At 41.4% G+C, this 16,835-nt stretch overlaps 1 protein-coding gene and 1 long non-coding RNA gene across 2 annotated transcripts in view; one reads left to right on the top strand and one right to left on the bottom strand.

The window, feature by feature from the left end:
* Positions 1 to 536: 536 nt before the first annotated feature.
* On the bottom strand, positions 537 to 3,473 carry LOC105356023. The gene is made up of 2 exons (XR_910313.3): positions 2,626 to 3,473; positions 537 to 831 (listed from the first exon to the last, which is right to left on the bottom strand). It is a non-coding gene; the product is annotated as an uncharacterized LOC105356023 (long non-coding RNA).
* The window catches only part of LOC101155634 (semaphorin-7A), a 46,259-nt gene continuing 30,252 nt past the window's right edge, over positions 829 to 16,835 (top strand). The window contains exons 1-3 of the mRNA XM_011485736.3: positions 829 to 2,716; positions 12,446 to 12,585; positions 16,481 to 16,543. Coding sequence (XP_011484038.1) covers positions 2,638 to 2,716; positions 12,446 to 12,585; positions 16,481 to 16,543 — 282 coding nt within the window. The 5' untranslated portion in view covers positions 829 to 2,637. The remainder of the gene's footprint in view (positions 2,717 to 12,445; positions 12,586 to 16,480; positions 16,544 to 16,835) is intronic.

Below are 16,835 nucleotides of genomic sequence, written 5' to 3'. Positions count from 1 at the left end.
TGAACTCCTGCCGCTTTGCAGAAACTGTGTCCCAAAAACGAACTTTTTCTTTTTTTTACATTTTGGCTAAAAACTGCATTATCATGGTTAAAACAACAGGTCAAAATTTGATCTGAGTGGGACTTTTAATAGTCTACACAACTGTAAAAAGTTAAATCCATTAATAGTTCAAATTCCAGCATGAAAAGTGACATCAGAAACTTAATTTTTCCCTATGCTTAATGCAAATGTCTTGTTTACGCTGATCTGTGTCAGGATCTGCGGAGTAAGTTTTAAATTGGACCCAACTAGGTGAAAAACAATCATTCTCATCCTCATTCTCTGGATTCGCCGTCATTAGTCCCTGTGATCTGCTGATGTTCTGATTTAAACCCGGCAGTTGTGCTGAGAGCACAAACTAAATAGACTCATTAGGTTTAACAAGCAAAAGCCATTTTCCTCAATCAAGTGTTTTGTAAGTAAATCAAAGTGAAGCCTAAAGCCGTCTGACTGCAGATGAAAGAGGGTGCTTCAAGGTAAATCCCAATAAGCTGAAGCTGTGTTCACAAGCAGCTTTATTGTATTCTCTGTCTTATGCTTAAATAGGAATCGCAAAAATGTACTTTATAAATATTGAAAACACAATCTACTAAAGTTTCATTTACAGAAATGTAAGATTCAACCTGGGATTGCTGGGATGTTGCTCTGATAGATCTCCTTGAGTTTTCTGTGTTGAGTTGTTGTCTCTTCCTCCTAAGGTTCCTTCAGTTCAGGTGAATTTCCTGCCAATCAGCCACAGGGATCTCTTGCCTCTGATATTTTTGGCAAAGTGTGCACAAGGTCCAAGTCCTGCTGGGAAATAAAACGCACCATCTTCACAAAAGTAGTGAGCAGTTTGAAGCTAGAAGTGTTCAGAAACATCCTGGTAGATGACAGCGTTGACTTTTAACCAAATAAAACACAGGAAATCAACAGATACAGTTGAAAAAAATGTTCATGAAACTGAACAACTGAAACTTTGTCTTGATCAGTCTCAAGCAGCTTTCTTCCTCCAGATTCCGAGATATTGATTTAAAACAACCAAAACTTACAGATTTTACATGGATCTTACAAAAAAAAAAAACTGAACAAATGACATATCGTCAGGATATTTTTGTCCGCAGCCCAAGTCTGACCTTTTTGTTTCAAAAGAGACCAATCAGAAGGAAATCTGAAACCCACTTGAAATATTGTGCATGGCAGCCAGGAATCACAGGCAGCCCACCTTTAATCTCCACATCATTTTGAATTTGATTTAGCTTTTCTCTCCATGAATTTGTGTATAAGATTTTAATGAAAATCTAAAATCTATCCTTTAGGAAAAGTTGTATTTTATGAATCCCATACTAACATATATGTATGTATTCTATCCAATAGGTCATCTTAATAATAAAACATCAGCACACTGAACCTCTGAAGTGGGAACAGGACGTTCAGATGCAATGATGTAAGAAACATAAAGTTATTGTGAAAACCAGTCGGAAAACTCTGCCTTTGCTGCCATCTAGTGGTGAAATGTGGGAAACATAAAGTCAACAAAACAAAAATCTCTGAGGATTGAAGTCTTAAATCGACAAAGCATGTAATCCCAGTTATACACGGATAGAAAAACGTTAGTTGGGAAGGGAAAAACATTCTGAAACTGCGTGGTGGACTGCAGATTGAACGTTTATGCTGTATTGTGTTAATCTGTTCCTAAAAAAATAAAACAGGGATCTGGTCTTAAAATGACCAAATAACCGAATGTGACTGAAGATATTAAACTTATGGTTGCTCAAATTTTCAGCAAATACAAACACTTCAAAGATCAGATCTGAATCGGCTTCAAATGATTGATTACAGAGGCAGTTCAAGCTATTTTAATGCAGATCACGTGGGTGGATTTCTGCTCGTTTTGTCGTCTGTGTGGCATCTGAAGTGAATGAGAAACCGGAATGCCTCTTTTTCTCCCTGATTTTTAGAGTAACATCCTGCTGATTTATTCCACTCCATGGCGCGCTGCTCTGCAGAGAGCTCTCATAAAGGCGCAGATGAGGCTTTGCTCGGCGCCTGCCTGCAGCTATAATTTTCCTGTGAATGAAAAGAAGGCATTTATGAAGCCTCTCCTGGCGGTTATTCCCCATTCACGCTTCTTCATATTTGTGACTTTTAATTCAAAAATGTGAGAGTCGAATTCATCTTACACTCTTGAAACAGATGGAGAAACGGTTAATTTGAGGTTACTTTGGATGCAGTTACATCCAAAGATTATACAAATTTAAGAAAAATAGAAAGTATAAAAACAGTTAGATGTTTGTTTGGCCATCCAAACATAAAATCATCTTTTCAGCAACAGGTATGGGGAGCATAATTCATAATCGTGGATTTGGAATAACACGAAGTCAATGTATTCATTTTGCTCCTGCAAAGCATCACTCCCCCCGCTGCCTGTCGTCTCCCTGAAGCCAGACACCCCAAATGTTATGAGCCCCTGGAACCTCTGGAAGAGCAGACGTATCTGGGAGCAGCGGTGGTTGGCACAGCCTATGGGACACAGCAGATCGGGGAGGGACCTGAGTGGAGAGAGGACAGGACTTCAGACGGAGCGCATCGTGGAGAACAGCAGACCTCAAAAGCAAGATGAATTCGTTGGTCCTCCTGGCACTTTTGGCCTCGGTCGTTGCGGGAAAGGCGCCCAGGCTGAAATTTGTGGTGCACGGTAAGCCGCCGTTGGTTTTGTCCGCATGTTTTACTGCTCCGTTTTCTGTTCTGTGTTGAGCCTTGGAGTCTTGGCTGGAGGGGGTGGACAGATGATTGGATTGAGCATCTTGGGGTTGATGCGCCCCTTCATGGTTGATCTGCTCTTTTAAAGTGCGGGTGTCTTCTCTTTGCCATGTACTATGAGCGCATATCAAGCCTTCATCGGAGAACTGCGTCCCGATTAATCTCCCTAACAGACCCTCCCTCCTTCATTTGAGTTGTAAATTACGCGCTCCAGCATCCAGGCCTGCAAACATAGTCAGGTGATCTGAATGAAAACCTGGAAAATCTGTGAGACCAATAAACTCAGTATGTTTTCTGTCCATTTGGGTCCATTTAGTTTTGTATGCGTAAATATGCAACTTTCTTGTTTTTTCCTTTTTGATTCCCATTTATGACACAAGTTCTCAAAGGCTCCGATGTCTCTCTGTCTCCGCGTCAGACGCACAGAGGGATAATCAACCCCCAGGCGTTCAAAGGCGACCTCTCGTCCTCTGAAGGAGGAGGGGGATCATGGCGTCTTTTTTTGTCCTGCGAAGGCTGCGGCTGTCATCGCCGAAAAGCGTCGTTATTGTGAAATATCGCTCTGTAGCGGTTGATACAGTCATTGTGGCTCCGCGTCCTTGCGGAGCTGCAATGCGGGACACGTACAGCTGCTTCCCACTGCAGCAGAGGAGTCGGGAGAGCTCAGCCTCACAGTGGAGGGAAAGCACGCACAGCTGGACGCGGGCTTCAGAAAAGCAGACAATGAGGGGACATGATTGGGGGAAGAGTGTGGAGTGGAAAATTCCGAGCACAGACCCCGTTATCTATTCCACTCACGAGTCCCCCCCCCCCCCCCGTTTTTTAAAGTTTATTTATTATTTTTTACACCCCACACAAATCTCTAATGTATTCAGCAATCAATAGAGGTGTGGGCTGTTGTCAAGTTATCTGAATCGCTTCTCTCTTCGTGGTGGAGCTCAAGATGCCGCTGGTGGACGTGCGTGTCATATCAATCAAACTGTTCTTATAGAATTGCTGACTCCGGGACAGGAAGACGTTCAGGGGATTTGGGGGGAAAACAGGAAAGATTTTTTTAAAAGCTGGTTCAGGACCTCGGACAGCTCCGAGGTGTTCCTCAGGAAGTTAGCATTTGGAGACCTTTTTTTCACCTTCAGAAAATCGAGCTTGGGGTTTTACTCTGGTGTTTACACCTGTTGAAATCCTGAAAAAATGTTTTAAATTTTCTTCTGCTATGTTAAATTTAATCAAATGAAACCAAGGTTGTTTAAAAACAGTTTTAAAACAAGGGGATTCTAGCTTTGAATGGGGTTATTTAGAGGCTTTTTCTTGGATAAAATAATCATTTTCTGTTTCTTCTTCCACATTTACAACAAGATCAAGGCACAATTTTAAGCGACTATAAAGGGAACTAAAATACAATTCAATTATAGTCCAGCCCTTGAGACATACATTACCAATTTGATTTGTGTGGTTAAGGTTCTTATGAAGTCAAACTAAATTCTCATGTGCCTTATACTTTATCGCCAGTTAATGTTTTGTGACAGATAGGTGGTGGGCAAAACTCCTGGAGCAGAAAGTCTCAAACAAGTCCAGAACATTTGAATGTTTAGTAACAGAAACACATAGACCAAGTACATAAACTGCACCAACAATTTTCATTGGAAAAAAAAAATGAAGTTGCTTTTTTTCTGCCTTTTTTGCTGCATTTTACCCTTCTACAATTACATCAGTTTCATGTAAAATATCTAAAAAGCCAAATTATATTGTGTTTGTTGAACCACATTTGATCAGAAATCTAAACAGTTTGGCCTTTAAACGCAGGCTGCCTCCTCTTTTACACCTGATACACACATTTTTGACACCATTTAGCATTTGGAATCGTGATTCTGCCCACATGCTGAAGTAAAGTTCAACAATCACTCAATTTTAGATTTAATTTGGCCATCATCCTCCCGAGATAACTAAATGACTCTTTAGCATCCAAGGAGCTTCATATTTTGTTGTCTGCTGCTCCCATGGCAGGGAGATGTGTTTTCTTGTATTGTCTGATCAAACCTGTCTTATCAAAAAGCTGCCTGCTGCTACTGGAAAGGCAGTGACAGAATCAGAACAGTGCCACTAAAGCCATCATTTAAAAGCAAAAGCAGCTTGCTGGAATGAGCTAAAAAGCCTCAGAGCTGCTGCTAAAGTAAATGACGTCTTTGTTGAGTTGGGTTTTTTTGCTGCGAGAGGCACCTTTTGCATCACAATTACTAAAAGTGTTGATTTGCATAGCTGCGGTTGCTTTTATAATAGTTTCTTTTTTTTCTCATGTATTAGGCGTTCGTGTATTTGTTCAGGATTAAAAACAGGACCGAAGCTTTGTGCTTTTCATTTCTTTTAGGGGTTTGCTGAAAGGATTAGGATTTGGATTATTCAATGAATAAATGAAAAAAAAAAGTCAGCCTCTCTTTACTTTGTGAACTGAATACATATCTATGACCTGACAGTGATATTACAAGAAAAACAAAGTCCAGAAGGAACAAAAAAACAAGAACATGGCATCCTTCAAAGCCCATCTAGACGACTGTTGTTGTGAATTTGGGCTATACAAATAAAATTGAATTGAATTCTTGGGTGAAGACAGTAAAACATTTTCTGAAATGTGTTTTTCATTTGGTTTGATGGAACTAAATGGAGAAATCTTCAATGGGTTCTTGATCACTGAACTTTGGCTCTGCGTTTTTTTTTTTCTTCCAGTAAATGCCTTTTCCTTTCAGACTAACCCACCAAAGTTGCTCTCCTTTCCTCAATTTGCATATTTCTGCCTTTAAAAATGACTCACTAATTCAAAATGCTTTTACTTCTAAGAACATGTGTCTGTAATTGCCTTTTAATTAAACCTTTTAATCAGGCAAGCTAGAGAAAATGAGGATGTTTGTCTTTGTTTGTGCTCAGCTGACCTTTTGAAGATTCAAGGGTATGGCCGAGCACAAGCGATTGAATGTCTGAGAGAAAAAGAGAAAGAACAAATTTAGGTTTGTGAGAACAAAAAAAAACACACTTATGAATCTCTACACTTAAAGATGCATTCCTTGTTCTGTTGCAGCAGACCATATTTTAAACAACCGTTTAATTATTATAACCTGTTTCGAACCTTGAGGAGTACGACACCTGAATTTCTTTTTTCTGCATCTGTTTTTGTTGTCAATGAGTGAAAGCCTTTGGAACAAAAGACTCCTCTGTCTTTAGAATGGAGGATTGATGATGACTCGTCCCCATGAAGCTTGTCGTGTAACTCTTGTGCTATCTTAGATGACCCCACCCTTACATTGACATGTTATTCCTGCCATGAAAAAGGTGGATAAAGGTGGAAAGATTTCATGTAATCCATGGACACCAGTGAAGATCACAAATCATTGAAGAAAAAAGGTTCAGAGCACTGTCTAGTGGGTCTAGATGACCCAACTCCCAATGTTAAAGTGCCCAGGATAGCACAAGGGTTAAAAGTAGATTTCTCCAGAGATGGATTTAGTTAAACACAGACATGCAGCCCTTAACTTCTTGTTATAGCACACATTTTTTTTCCAGCTGTTTATGGAAGAGAAGTTGAAGAGTTTAATGGTTTTTACAGCTTTCAATTAACACGGATGTTTGACTTTGAAAAGGTGGAATAAAAGAATCTTCTCATCATTTGTTAAATAATCACAGTATTTCTGGCAACAATTTTGATCTTATTTAGAATAGTTTTTAAAGTTCTATGATCTTCCAACCATGTCATTTTTAGCCAAAATCCCAAAACCTGTCATTCTCTTTAACAATTTTTCAGCAGAGCGGTAGGAGTTTCGGAAATTCCCCTCTGAGTTGTGGGTGGGACTGTTGGCAGGAAGTAAGCCTGCGTTCATTCCCCTTCATCCCTTTGTTTACACTCTTTCCTGCTGGCTTCCAGCCCCTCACACCCCCAACCTAAGATTACCAGTGCAACAAAAAAGGGCGAACAATGTTGGAACTAGGCTGCACGGTGGCGCAGTGGTTAGCCTTCTTACTGTGAGGCCTTCTTGCCTCACAGCAAGAAGGCCTCAGGTTCAAGTCCCGGCTGGGGGAGATGAAAAACTACATCAACAGGGGATCTTTCTGTGTAGAGTTTGCATGTTCTCCCTGTGCATGCGTGGGTTCTCTCCGGGGTCTCCGGCTTCCTCCCACCATCCAAAAACATGCTGCATAGGTTAATTGGCCAATCTAAATTGTCCCTAGGTGTGAGTGTGAGAGTGAATGGGTGTGTGATTGTGGACATTCTACCCTGCGACAGACTGGCTACCTGTCCAGGTTGTCCCCTGCCTTCACCCAAAAGTGGCCGGGATAGGCTCCGGCAGCCCCGTGACCCGAAAGGGACAAAACGGTTAAGAAAATGAATGAATATTGGAACTATCCAGTCGTACAGTTTTGAGCCAGATGCCAGCTTGTTTGAAGATGATGAAGACAATATTGGATTTATTTGTGAATGATCGAATGAATCTGAATGGAGAGGAGCAGAGAGCTTGTCGCTTAAACGTTTTCAATCTGAATGTTTTTTTATCTGCTCCTGATTCACAATGATTTGAATACATACTGAGAAACACAGTTTTTTTAAATCAGAAAAATTCTAGATCAATATTTTAAAAACACCAAAAACACAATTTTTATTGGAGATGGTCTTTGAGTCAAGTCTCTTTCTGTGAACAGATATCAATAAAACTGGATTTACCAACAGTTTTGGTTTAGACTATGAAACAGATGTGGGAATATTTAGTTAAACCGTTTTCTAATAGTTACATGTTTATTTTGTAACAATATAATAATGAGCACAGAAAATAGAAAAAAAGATGTGTTGCTGCGTTCACTTTGTAGATTTCATTTTCCCAAACTTGAAAGAGTTCAATGCATCAAAATGATAATATGATGATGTGAAGTGAAACTATAACCTGCATTGACAAGTTTCCCTTTGGTCTTCCAACAAAGAGAGCACAATTTTGCTCAAATGAAGTGGATATTAGATATGAGTTTAGTGAGTTTGCTAGAACTTTACTAATAGCAAATGATGAACTAAAAACTTTGCTTGTCCTCTCTCTGTGTGGGGTGGGTGGTGCCGGGCCTGGGGTGTCGGCGCCTCCGGGGGTGGGCCCCTGGGCTGGGTGGCCCTGGCCCCTTTGCTGGGGGTGGGCTGGGGGACGGCTGTTTGACCACCGGGGGACAGTCTACCAGCTGTCCCCAACTTACCCCCTTCCTTATATAACCTCATATTAGGGTGAGGGGGTGGGGGGTCTAGCCTGCGATGCGCCTTGGGGGGGGGGCTACTTGGGAGTGGCCCCCCTCCTATGGTTGCCGTATGGAGTGGGCCCCCCCTCTTTCGGTTTTATTTGCACCTTAGACATGTAGGGTCCTTGGTAGGGGGGGTGCTTGGACATCACTGCAAGCAAGCAGCAGATGTCCTCCTGGCACCCTACCCGCCAATTTTAACCGCACCTTAGACATTTAGGGCCCCTTGGTGTGGAGGGTGAGGGGACATCACTGTGAGTAATCAGGAGATGTCCCCTTAGTGCCCTACTCGCCAATTTTAACTGCACCCCCCTTAGTACACACACCCCTCCCCCTTCAATATATACATTCAAACATAAACACACACACATGCACACAAACACCCTCTCAAACACCCATACACGCACACACATTTTACAAGGAAGGTGGGACCTGGGTCCATCTGTCCCCTACCCCTTCCCTGGTGGGGGGTGCGGGCCCCTTGGCGATGGCGGCCGTGTCCCTTGGGTGCCGGCTCCCTGGGCCCGGCGGTGCTCTCTCCGCACGGTGGGGGGGTTCATATTACACCTGAGCCGGGGGTGTTCGTGTCCCTGGGGGGTGGGTCCTGGTCCTTGCCCCTGGGCGCTGGGCCCCGCCAAACTTCCAACATGGCCGAGCCTGGTCGGGCCATATTTATAACATCCCTTGTGGGCCCCCTTTTTTCCCCGGGGTTCCCCCCTCCTGGGCGGGGGCGGCGGGCCCCTGCCTTGCTACTACCTGGACCAACCGTGGGCCGGGTGGGTGGCTGCCTGGAGTGCGGAGCGGGTCTCCCTTGGGGGGTCCTGGCTCGTACCTGGGGTCGGGGCGGGGGGATGCCCGGAACTCCTGGGTGGTGGTGGGGTGCTCGTCTGGGGCTGTGGGCGTCCCTCTCCGGTGGGGCCCTGCGTTGGGCTCTTCCGGCGCGGCGGGGGGCTGCTTTCCTGGCTGGGCTGGGGCGGCGCTCTCTTTCCCTCTGCGCCTCCCTGCTCTCTGGCTCTGGGGGCCTCGCGGCGGTCCTGCTGGCCCTGGCCTGGGTGGCGGTCTTGGTCGCCCGGGGGGCGGTTGTTCCCTGCCTGTTCCCGTGTGGCGTTGGGGGGGCTCCGGCTGCCGCTGCTGCTGCGGCGGGGGTATGGGTGTGGGGGTGGCTGGGCGCTCCTCCTCCTTTTCACATTCCACCATCCATTTTAGAAGAACATAAACACTCACCTGAGCACAGGTGTTAGCTCACCTTTGCACTAATAGTTTGCATGATTGAATGAATGAAAGATTTCACACTAGTTGGTTTAAAGGCATAGGTATGCGTTCGTGAACACTATCTGTTTTGTGTGCATGTTGACATGTGGACATTTTTGCGGCTAGCAGGTGTGTTGATAATATTTGAGTGTGTGTGAACAGGCCCCGCCCTTTTTGTACTACATTTGAACCGTACCGTAACGATAAACAACCAGTAAACCTGTCTGCTCTATGCTGCTTCATGGTCTTACCCCCCTTCCCCTCCTATTATCACCCTCCTACCCCCCCCTCTCTCTAACGTCCCTCTCTCTTCTTCCCCTCTTTCCTTTTCCGTCCGGTCCAACACCAAAGATTTTCAAACATGATTGAAATTAATAAATTTTGGCCTCAATTACAAAAGGGGTTTATTCAGACATACCTTTGGTTTGTCTGAAGATGAATAACCCCTCTTGTTAAAATAAAATATGTCCAACACAAGAGGCCCTCAGCTCTCATCTGTTTGCCTAGCTGTTGGACAGGACAAGTTAAAAAAAAAAAAAAAAAAAAAAAAAAAAAAAAAACTTTGCTTGTCCTTTAAACTTGGATTATACACAAGGGAAAAATTTACAAGCAGAGTCAGAACCATTTTGTTAATGGTTAAATGCTGAAAGCTGTGTGACATTGGATGGTTGTGAAACGGAAAATCTGTAATAAGCATAGATTCTATCACACCAAACAATCAATGGGGTTGCTTTCGCTGAAGCCAGCATCTCTTTATCCATTTTCATTCCTTCATGGTTAACACGCTTCTTTCAAGTTGATAGTCCAAGAAGCTACACAAGGCTTTTGTACAGCTACACTTTTAATAGGGTTTCATCATGCCATTTTTAATAAGTTTAACGTTTCTTCTTGTAGGACTTTCATCATTTGGGTGTAGCTGATGTAGCGGGGGGTGAAAGGGGGCGTCAGGATCACAAAGATAAACATCTTTATTTAAGCTTCACCAATTATTAATGAAAATTAGTTTCAAGGACAACGCTTTGCAGACAAAATTTGCCTTTGTTAAGAAAATAAAGCAAATCTTAATGTTCACTTGTTGCTTTAATGTTTCCCCCAGTCAACAGCCACATAGGGTTTTTCTGGGGTACGTCTCATTTCCTTGTGAAGAACAGGCTTCATCAATTACATTCTTGTCAACAAGGGAGGCTGCTGTTTCCATAGAAACATAGTGGGTTGGCTAGCAACCCGTATCACCATTTCTCTCTTCATTCTGGTTTTGCTGTCGGACTCGATGTCCTTTTCTGTGCAGGGATCAGAGATTGGAGAGTCTGCATATTTTTGTAGTAAACCTTCATAAGAAAGTTTCTGAAAACGTCTGCTTTAGTTTGAAAAAAAATATATACAAAAGTTATTTTAAACCAATGGCAAAATAATAAAAAAAAACTGGTGATCCTCTGGAGGGTTTAAAAGTCCCATTCACTGTTCTCAGTATGGGCTCTTCTTTCTAGAGGCAAAACAATATGTTCAAGGAGCTGCTCACAGCATTCTGACATTGCTCCACTGAGACTCAGGTAACAGTTGGTGTGTACAATAGCCTTACTGACATAGACAGAAAAAAAAAAAAGCCTCCGAGGATTATAAACACACTCCAACAAATAATCAGACTCATCCAGCCCACACTAACAGATACTTTCATGCATCCTCCGTAGAGCAGCAGCCCCCTATAGGTCTCATCCCTGTCATCATCTGTTCTCTGTGTCTCTGCTGGAAGGTGTTACAGGGCTCTGAAAGCACCCACCAAGCCAGGAAAACAGCTTTTTCTGCTCAGAGCCAAACATGGCATACCAGAATTTTTACATCTATTGCCTCTAGACCAAGTCTGCAAATGTCTAACAATAATCAATCATTTACTAATGGGAAATATAAAAAGAAACAATCAGCAATACTCAGATTCCTCTTCTCTGTCTGTACATTGACAAATAGTGAGAATGTGGATGAGTCAGCTGAGTCTAAATGAACGCAAGACTCTGCGCTTGTGGGTTTTTTAGTTGCCGTCCACAGCGAAGGAAAATCTGTGACAGGAGTTGCCCACATGATAAAGCTAACATTTATGCTCCCACGACATGCCCTTTTCTTTTAGCACCCAAGCTGTGTGCTGCAGGCACACCGCTTGACGCAAAGCTGAAGAAAAGTCCTCTTGTAAATGAAAACACTGTATTGCCAAAACCCATGGAGACGCTGACAGAGGAGTAGAAACAGACTGCTTGCTGGACTTTTGTTTAGCTGGAAAGAGCAACTCCATCAAAATCTGGACCATCTTTTTAAAGAACCACTCCAGTCATGTTTTGATCTATACTAATTTCTTCCCAGTGCTCTTTAAAATGATGATTATGTAGTTTGTAGCCAAAATGAATAAAAAAAGAATAAAAAAAAACAGTTTCTGCAGAGCAGCAGTAGCCTCTGAGATGAGGGCGGCACTATTGGTGCAGAGTAAGCCTTCCCCTACGTCTCGTCATCTGTTGACATACTCTCCCAATAGCTTAGAACCCCTCACATGCCCCAAGCTAATATTAGAAGTGCAACAAAGATGGTGAGAAACGTTGAAGCTTTTCAGCCGTACAGTTTAGAGCCAGATGTGGAACACAGACATACATGGATCTAGTCGTCTACAATGCATCAGACTGAAGTGGAGCAGGAAGCTTGAGGCCTGGTCAATTGTACGTTCTGTCACAGACATACTTTTTTTTCAAACAGCTTTAATTTTTTGTCTGCTCCTGATTCACCACGACTTGAATAAATAAATATTCAGAAATGCAATTTTAGCTAAATTTAACAATACATGTCCTCTGTCATGGGATTAATGCCACAAAAACAAGTTGAAAACAAGAAAAAATTTATTTTTATCAGAGCGGATCTTTAAATGACTCTTGAATACTTTTTTTTTATGCAGTATTCTGTTGTTGTTATTAATGTTTGCTCATTTGCATCGGATGACCTAAACAGCTTTAAGCCATTTACTGTTTTACTTTTGGTTTTAAAATTGTCTTTGAAATGCAGCAGCTGAACTGCTTCACCTTTTTGACCCTTAGTCATATTTCAAAATTTTAAACTTTGCTTGCCAAAAACATGTTTTTAACAATTAAAAAAAACCTGCTGTCTGTTGTGTTCTTGTCCTCAGGGCCCCCCAGGTTCCACTTCAGCAGACCTGAGAACTACATCAGCATGTACCACCAGGAGGGGAGCGACACTCTGTATGTGGGGGGCCGAGCAGTCATCTATGCGTTGAAGTTCACCAACAGAGGAGTCTTTGACGTGCAGGTAGAACTCATGTTTTTCTTTAGCTTAAAACACAGGCAGCATTGAAGCAGCTGTTAGACTGTTTCCTCTTCTGAAAAGCCTCAGATTAGTAGGTGGATCGATAGCACTCAAGTGTTTGCCAGCAGGCAGATGACTTAGAAACAATCAACAAGTGGAAACTAAACCACACACCTCAGGTCCCCTCTTTTAATCATAAAGTAGGGGCTTAAAAAAAAAGAGTATATATTGATGTTATGAAATAAAGGGGAGCGCTCAAATTAAGGTTAGCACCTTGCTTGATATTTTGAATCATTGAAGAAATTAAATCTTCTCTATATTTTTTTCAATTGAATTTATTTTAACTCTTAACTTTTGTCTCTGGGTTTTATCTCGTGTACAACCTGAACTTACAATAGGACTTAAAGTCCCACTCTAAAAATCTTTGGATCTATTGAACAAGCGTTCCCAGTGGTCTTTTCATTATCATTATGTAGTTTTAAGCCAAAAAAATAAAGAAATAAAAAGCTGTTGTTTTCTAGGACATAGTTTCTTTAGAGCGGCAGTAGTTCATTAGAAATTCACCTATGAGTTTAAATCAGGATTGTTGGCATGGACTGGAGCAACAATCGACAAGCAACAAGCTCACAGCTCCCTTCACCCCCCACCCAAACAACATTGGTGCAACAAAAATGCCCAGCAACATTGGAGCCCTCCAGCCAAACAGTTTTGAATCAGATGCCAACTTGGACGATAAAAACAAAACTCCGGAAGCAGCCCCACCCCCTCTTCCCCTCCTCATTCCTGAGTGTTCGGAACAGGAAGCTTGCGGCCTGCGACAGCGTATTTTCTACATTACAAATATGCTCTCTTTTAAACAGCATTTTTTTTGTCTGCTCCTGATTCACAATTATTGGGGTAAAGAAATACTCACACAAAGCAAGTTTGAGCTGAATTATCTTTATACACATCCTCCGTCATCAGAAAAATACCTCAATAACTTGTTAAAAACACAAAAACAATTTTTTTTAGCAGAGTGGGTCTATAGGGCTGCTGAAATACAAAACTACAAGAAAAATGAGTAACACTCTCATGACTGCCTCACAAGTGTGAGTGATCCCAGAGTGTCAGCTCTTTGTTTTCATTTCCAAATAATTTGCACTTCAGTTTAATTAGTTTCCAACTGCATTCAGCCACACCGTAAGGAGGAGCGTGTTCAGCAGCAGCTCCAGTCAGAAGGTGCTGAGACAGTTTTAAAATGGACTCAGAACATCTGTGTGGTTTGGTGACAGAAATCCAAAAACCTAAAATTTACTTTGGCTGCTGTCAAAATGACTGAAAGACCACTCTAAGGCCAAAAAATAGAATTTGAAAAAAGAAAATTCAGGATTGATGGTTTTTCATTTAACGAATGTTAGTTTCTTCATTTTTTGTGATGTTCAGTCTCAGTTTAAGCGTCTTCAGAAAAATGTTTTTGTTCCAGGAGTTGAAGGTGGTATCAAGCAGACAGTGACAACTGGACATTTTATTTCAAAAAAATTTAATAAACCCAGAACAATTTTCATGAAGACTGTTGTTGCTGTTTTTATTTCAGACACACTGTCACTCATTTGTTTCTAAAAAGTACACCCCTGCATATTCTGAAAACATTCTTTGCTCTAAACCTCTAATCTTTTCCCTAAAGCAATTTTTAATCCTTGTTGTGCCCAGTCCCTGCTTTCAAGAGCTTTTCAGAAAGATTTTTAGGCATTTCGAGGTAAGAGGACTTAGTCAAACCAAGCCCCAAATCATTTTCCATCCCTGAAGGAGGGAGTCTCTTACGTTGGATCACAGGGAACATCTAAAATGACCCTGTAGGTCAGTGCAAACACTATGCAATATTCTTTCATTATTTTTAGTTATAGCTGTAGCCTTTGGTTTTTAACTCTTACATTTTACAATCAAGTTTTTTTAAAGAAATGCAATAAGAGATTAGCACCATTTGGATTTATCTAAATTAAAATGAAAGTAATTGGATTTTTCCTTGACCATTCTACTGGTATATTAATGCTTCTATCCATTAGGCTGCAGATGAACTACTTAGAATTTTCTGTTTGAAAAAAGGTTCAGCAAAGAAAACACAAGCCGGTGAATATAACCCCCTGCTGTTTCTGTTGCTATGAGCAACGGTAACAGTCAAGCTGCCATCTTTGCTGCGAGGGCGACATGCGAGTTAAAGAGGGCAGAGACTCGTGATGGACGCCTCACTGCTGACCCACAGAAGCAGCTGAGATCCAAGGCAGATTGTGGAATCTGGAGCATGCAAGCATTAATGAAAGTGCACTTGAAATCACAATGTCAATATAGATTAGACGGTGCGGGCAGCTGATGGGTCCGCTTCAGACATGCGAGGAAATCCTGTTTTGTGGAATCAACTCTGGGTTATTTCAATGATGACACAAATAGAAAAATCAGCAACCACTGATGTGTCTTGGTACTATGAACCCGTTTGGATGTGGTATATTTCCCCCAGCTCATTTTACAAGAGCTTAAAGAGGAGAAAGATCAATTTTTACTGTTAAAAAGCAGAACAAAAAGGAACAGCTGTATGCGCTGAACCTCCACTCTGGAAGGACTTGTACGTTTTTCAATAATCCTACATTTAATTATGTCCTGCAGCAGCCCTGGAGTGCAAGGACCAGATTGTTTCTTTCCTAGTACGTGTTCTGGTAAAAATGTTGCTCCTGCCACATCAAAATTTGCAAACGCCTAAACCCAGTGAAAATGATTTTGGGCAAAGTGAACAACCCCCACCAAAAATTAAAATCACAATGGGAGAACTGTAAAAAAAAAAGGTAATCAGACCAAAATATTTCATAGGGCTCAAGAAAGATTTAAAAATCATGTAACGAAATGAAAATACGTGTCTAGGATATTCAAAGGAAGTACTGAAATTATGGGATGGCCACAGGACCTATCTGGCTTGGTGGGCATTTTCTGGCAAAGTGTGATGTTTGGCAATTTTTTTACATTTTTGCACAATGTAGAGAAGTAAAACTTTTGTCCTCTTGAAAAGTCAAGTTCAGCCTACAAACACGAACAACATTTTAATGACTTTGGAAAGAGGCCACCATCTTAAAATAAAAAAAAACAAAAGCTCCTTCTAGGGAATTTCATCTCTTATTTTACAACTCCAAATCCATTTAGGAAAACATTGTTGGTTTTAAAGTTTTTTTAGATTTTGACTGTCAGCATGGCGAGCTTGCATAAGTGACGTTCCCCTGTTACTCGCACATTATTTTTACCGAAATATTGTGAAAACTTAATAGATGAATCCTTGACTCAAGTTGAATGAAACAATAAGACATGATGTGAACACATTAAGAATGTGGGTGCAGTTAACAAGAAATCTCTGTTGCTACGTAAATCCAAAAGTACATTGACCTGTTTGTCACTCCCAGGCAACCCAGAATTAATATGGTTGCTATGGGGATAAAACCAATATGAAAAATTTAAAAAAAATCTGTCATTTTGAAAAAATAATTAGTTGATTTTTTTCGTGTGCAGTTCTGACCAAGATGACAGAGGAAGAGGAGGAGAGTGAAGGGTGTATTTTATGACCAGTCATCTTAACTAAGTTTGAAATATCTTGTTTACCATTGTCAGAAATATTTTTGCTTATTGTGATTGCTTGAAATAAATTAAATTCAATTTCACAAGAAATGAAATCGTCAGTATTTCCCATTTCAGAGATCTTAACAGATTTTCTTTCAGGCGATTTTTGTGTCTCTTTTTTACATAAAGCAGATTATTGTAGGAGGGTTTGAGAAAATGTTGTGGAGAAAAACACAGATTTATTATATATTTGCTTTTTAAAAATTATATTTATGCAAAAAGAGAATGAATCCCAACCAAAGAGTCTTTTTTTCCCTCTCAACAGATTCCTGTGGCGTCTGATCAGACTGCGATTGACACCTGCAGGGCAAAGGCTGCACCTGTAGAGGTAAGAACGTCCTCTCTGTCAAAACTCAATGGTTTTGTTTCGGAACCATGCTGCTCCTCATCGCCCTCATCTGTTGTGCTGCAGCTTCCACCTTACACAAGAAACAGCTACAGCTTCATTTCAATTCTGAAGGATTTTAAGAGTAAAAGAGATTAGATACAATTACTCAGGAGAAATCTTCACCTCCAACTAATAAAGCGAGCATTGCAATTCAGTGAGTAGGTAATTGGAATAAACAATTAAAATAAATCCATAGAGAGAGTGCGGCAGAGTTACAATCAACCACAGTCTC

Source organism: Oryzias latipes, chromosome 16 (genome assembly GCF_002234675.1).
Source record: "Oryzias latipes chromosome 16, ASM223467v1".
NCBI lineage: Eukaryota > Metazoa > Chordata > Actinopteri > Beloniformes > Adrianichthyidae > Oryzias > Oryzias latipes.
This window is presented reverse-complemented; position numbering and strand designations above follow the sequence as displayed.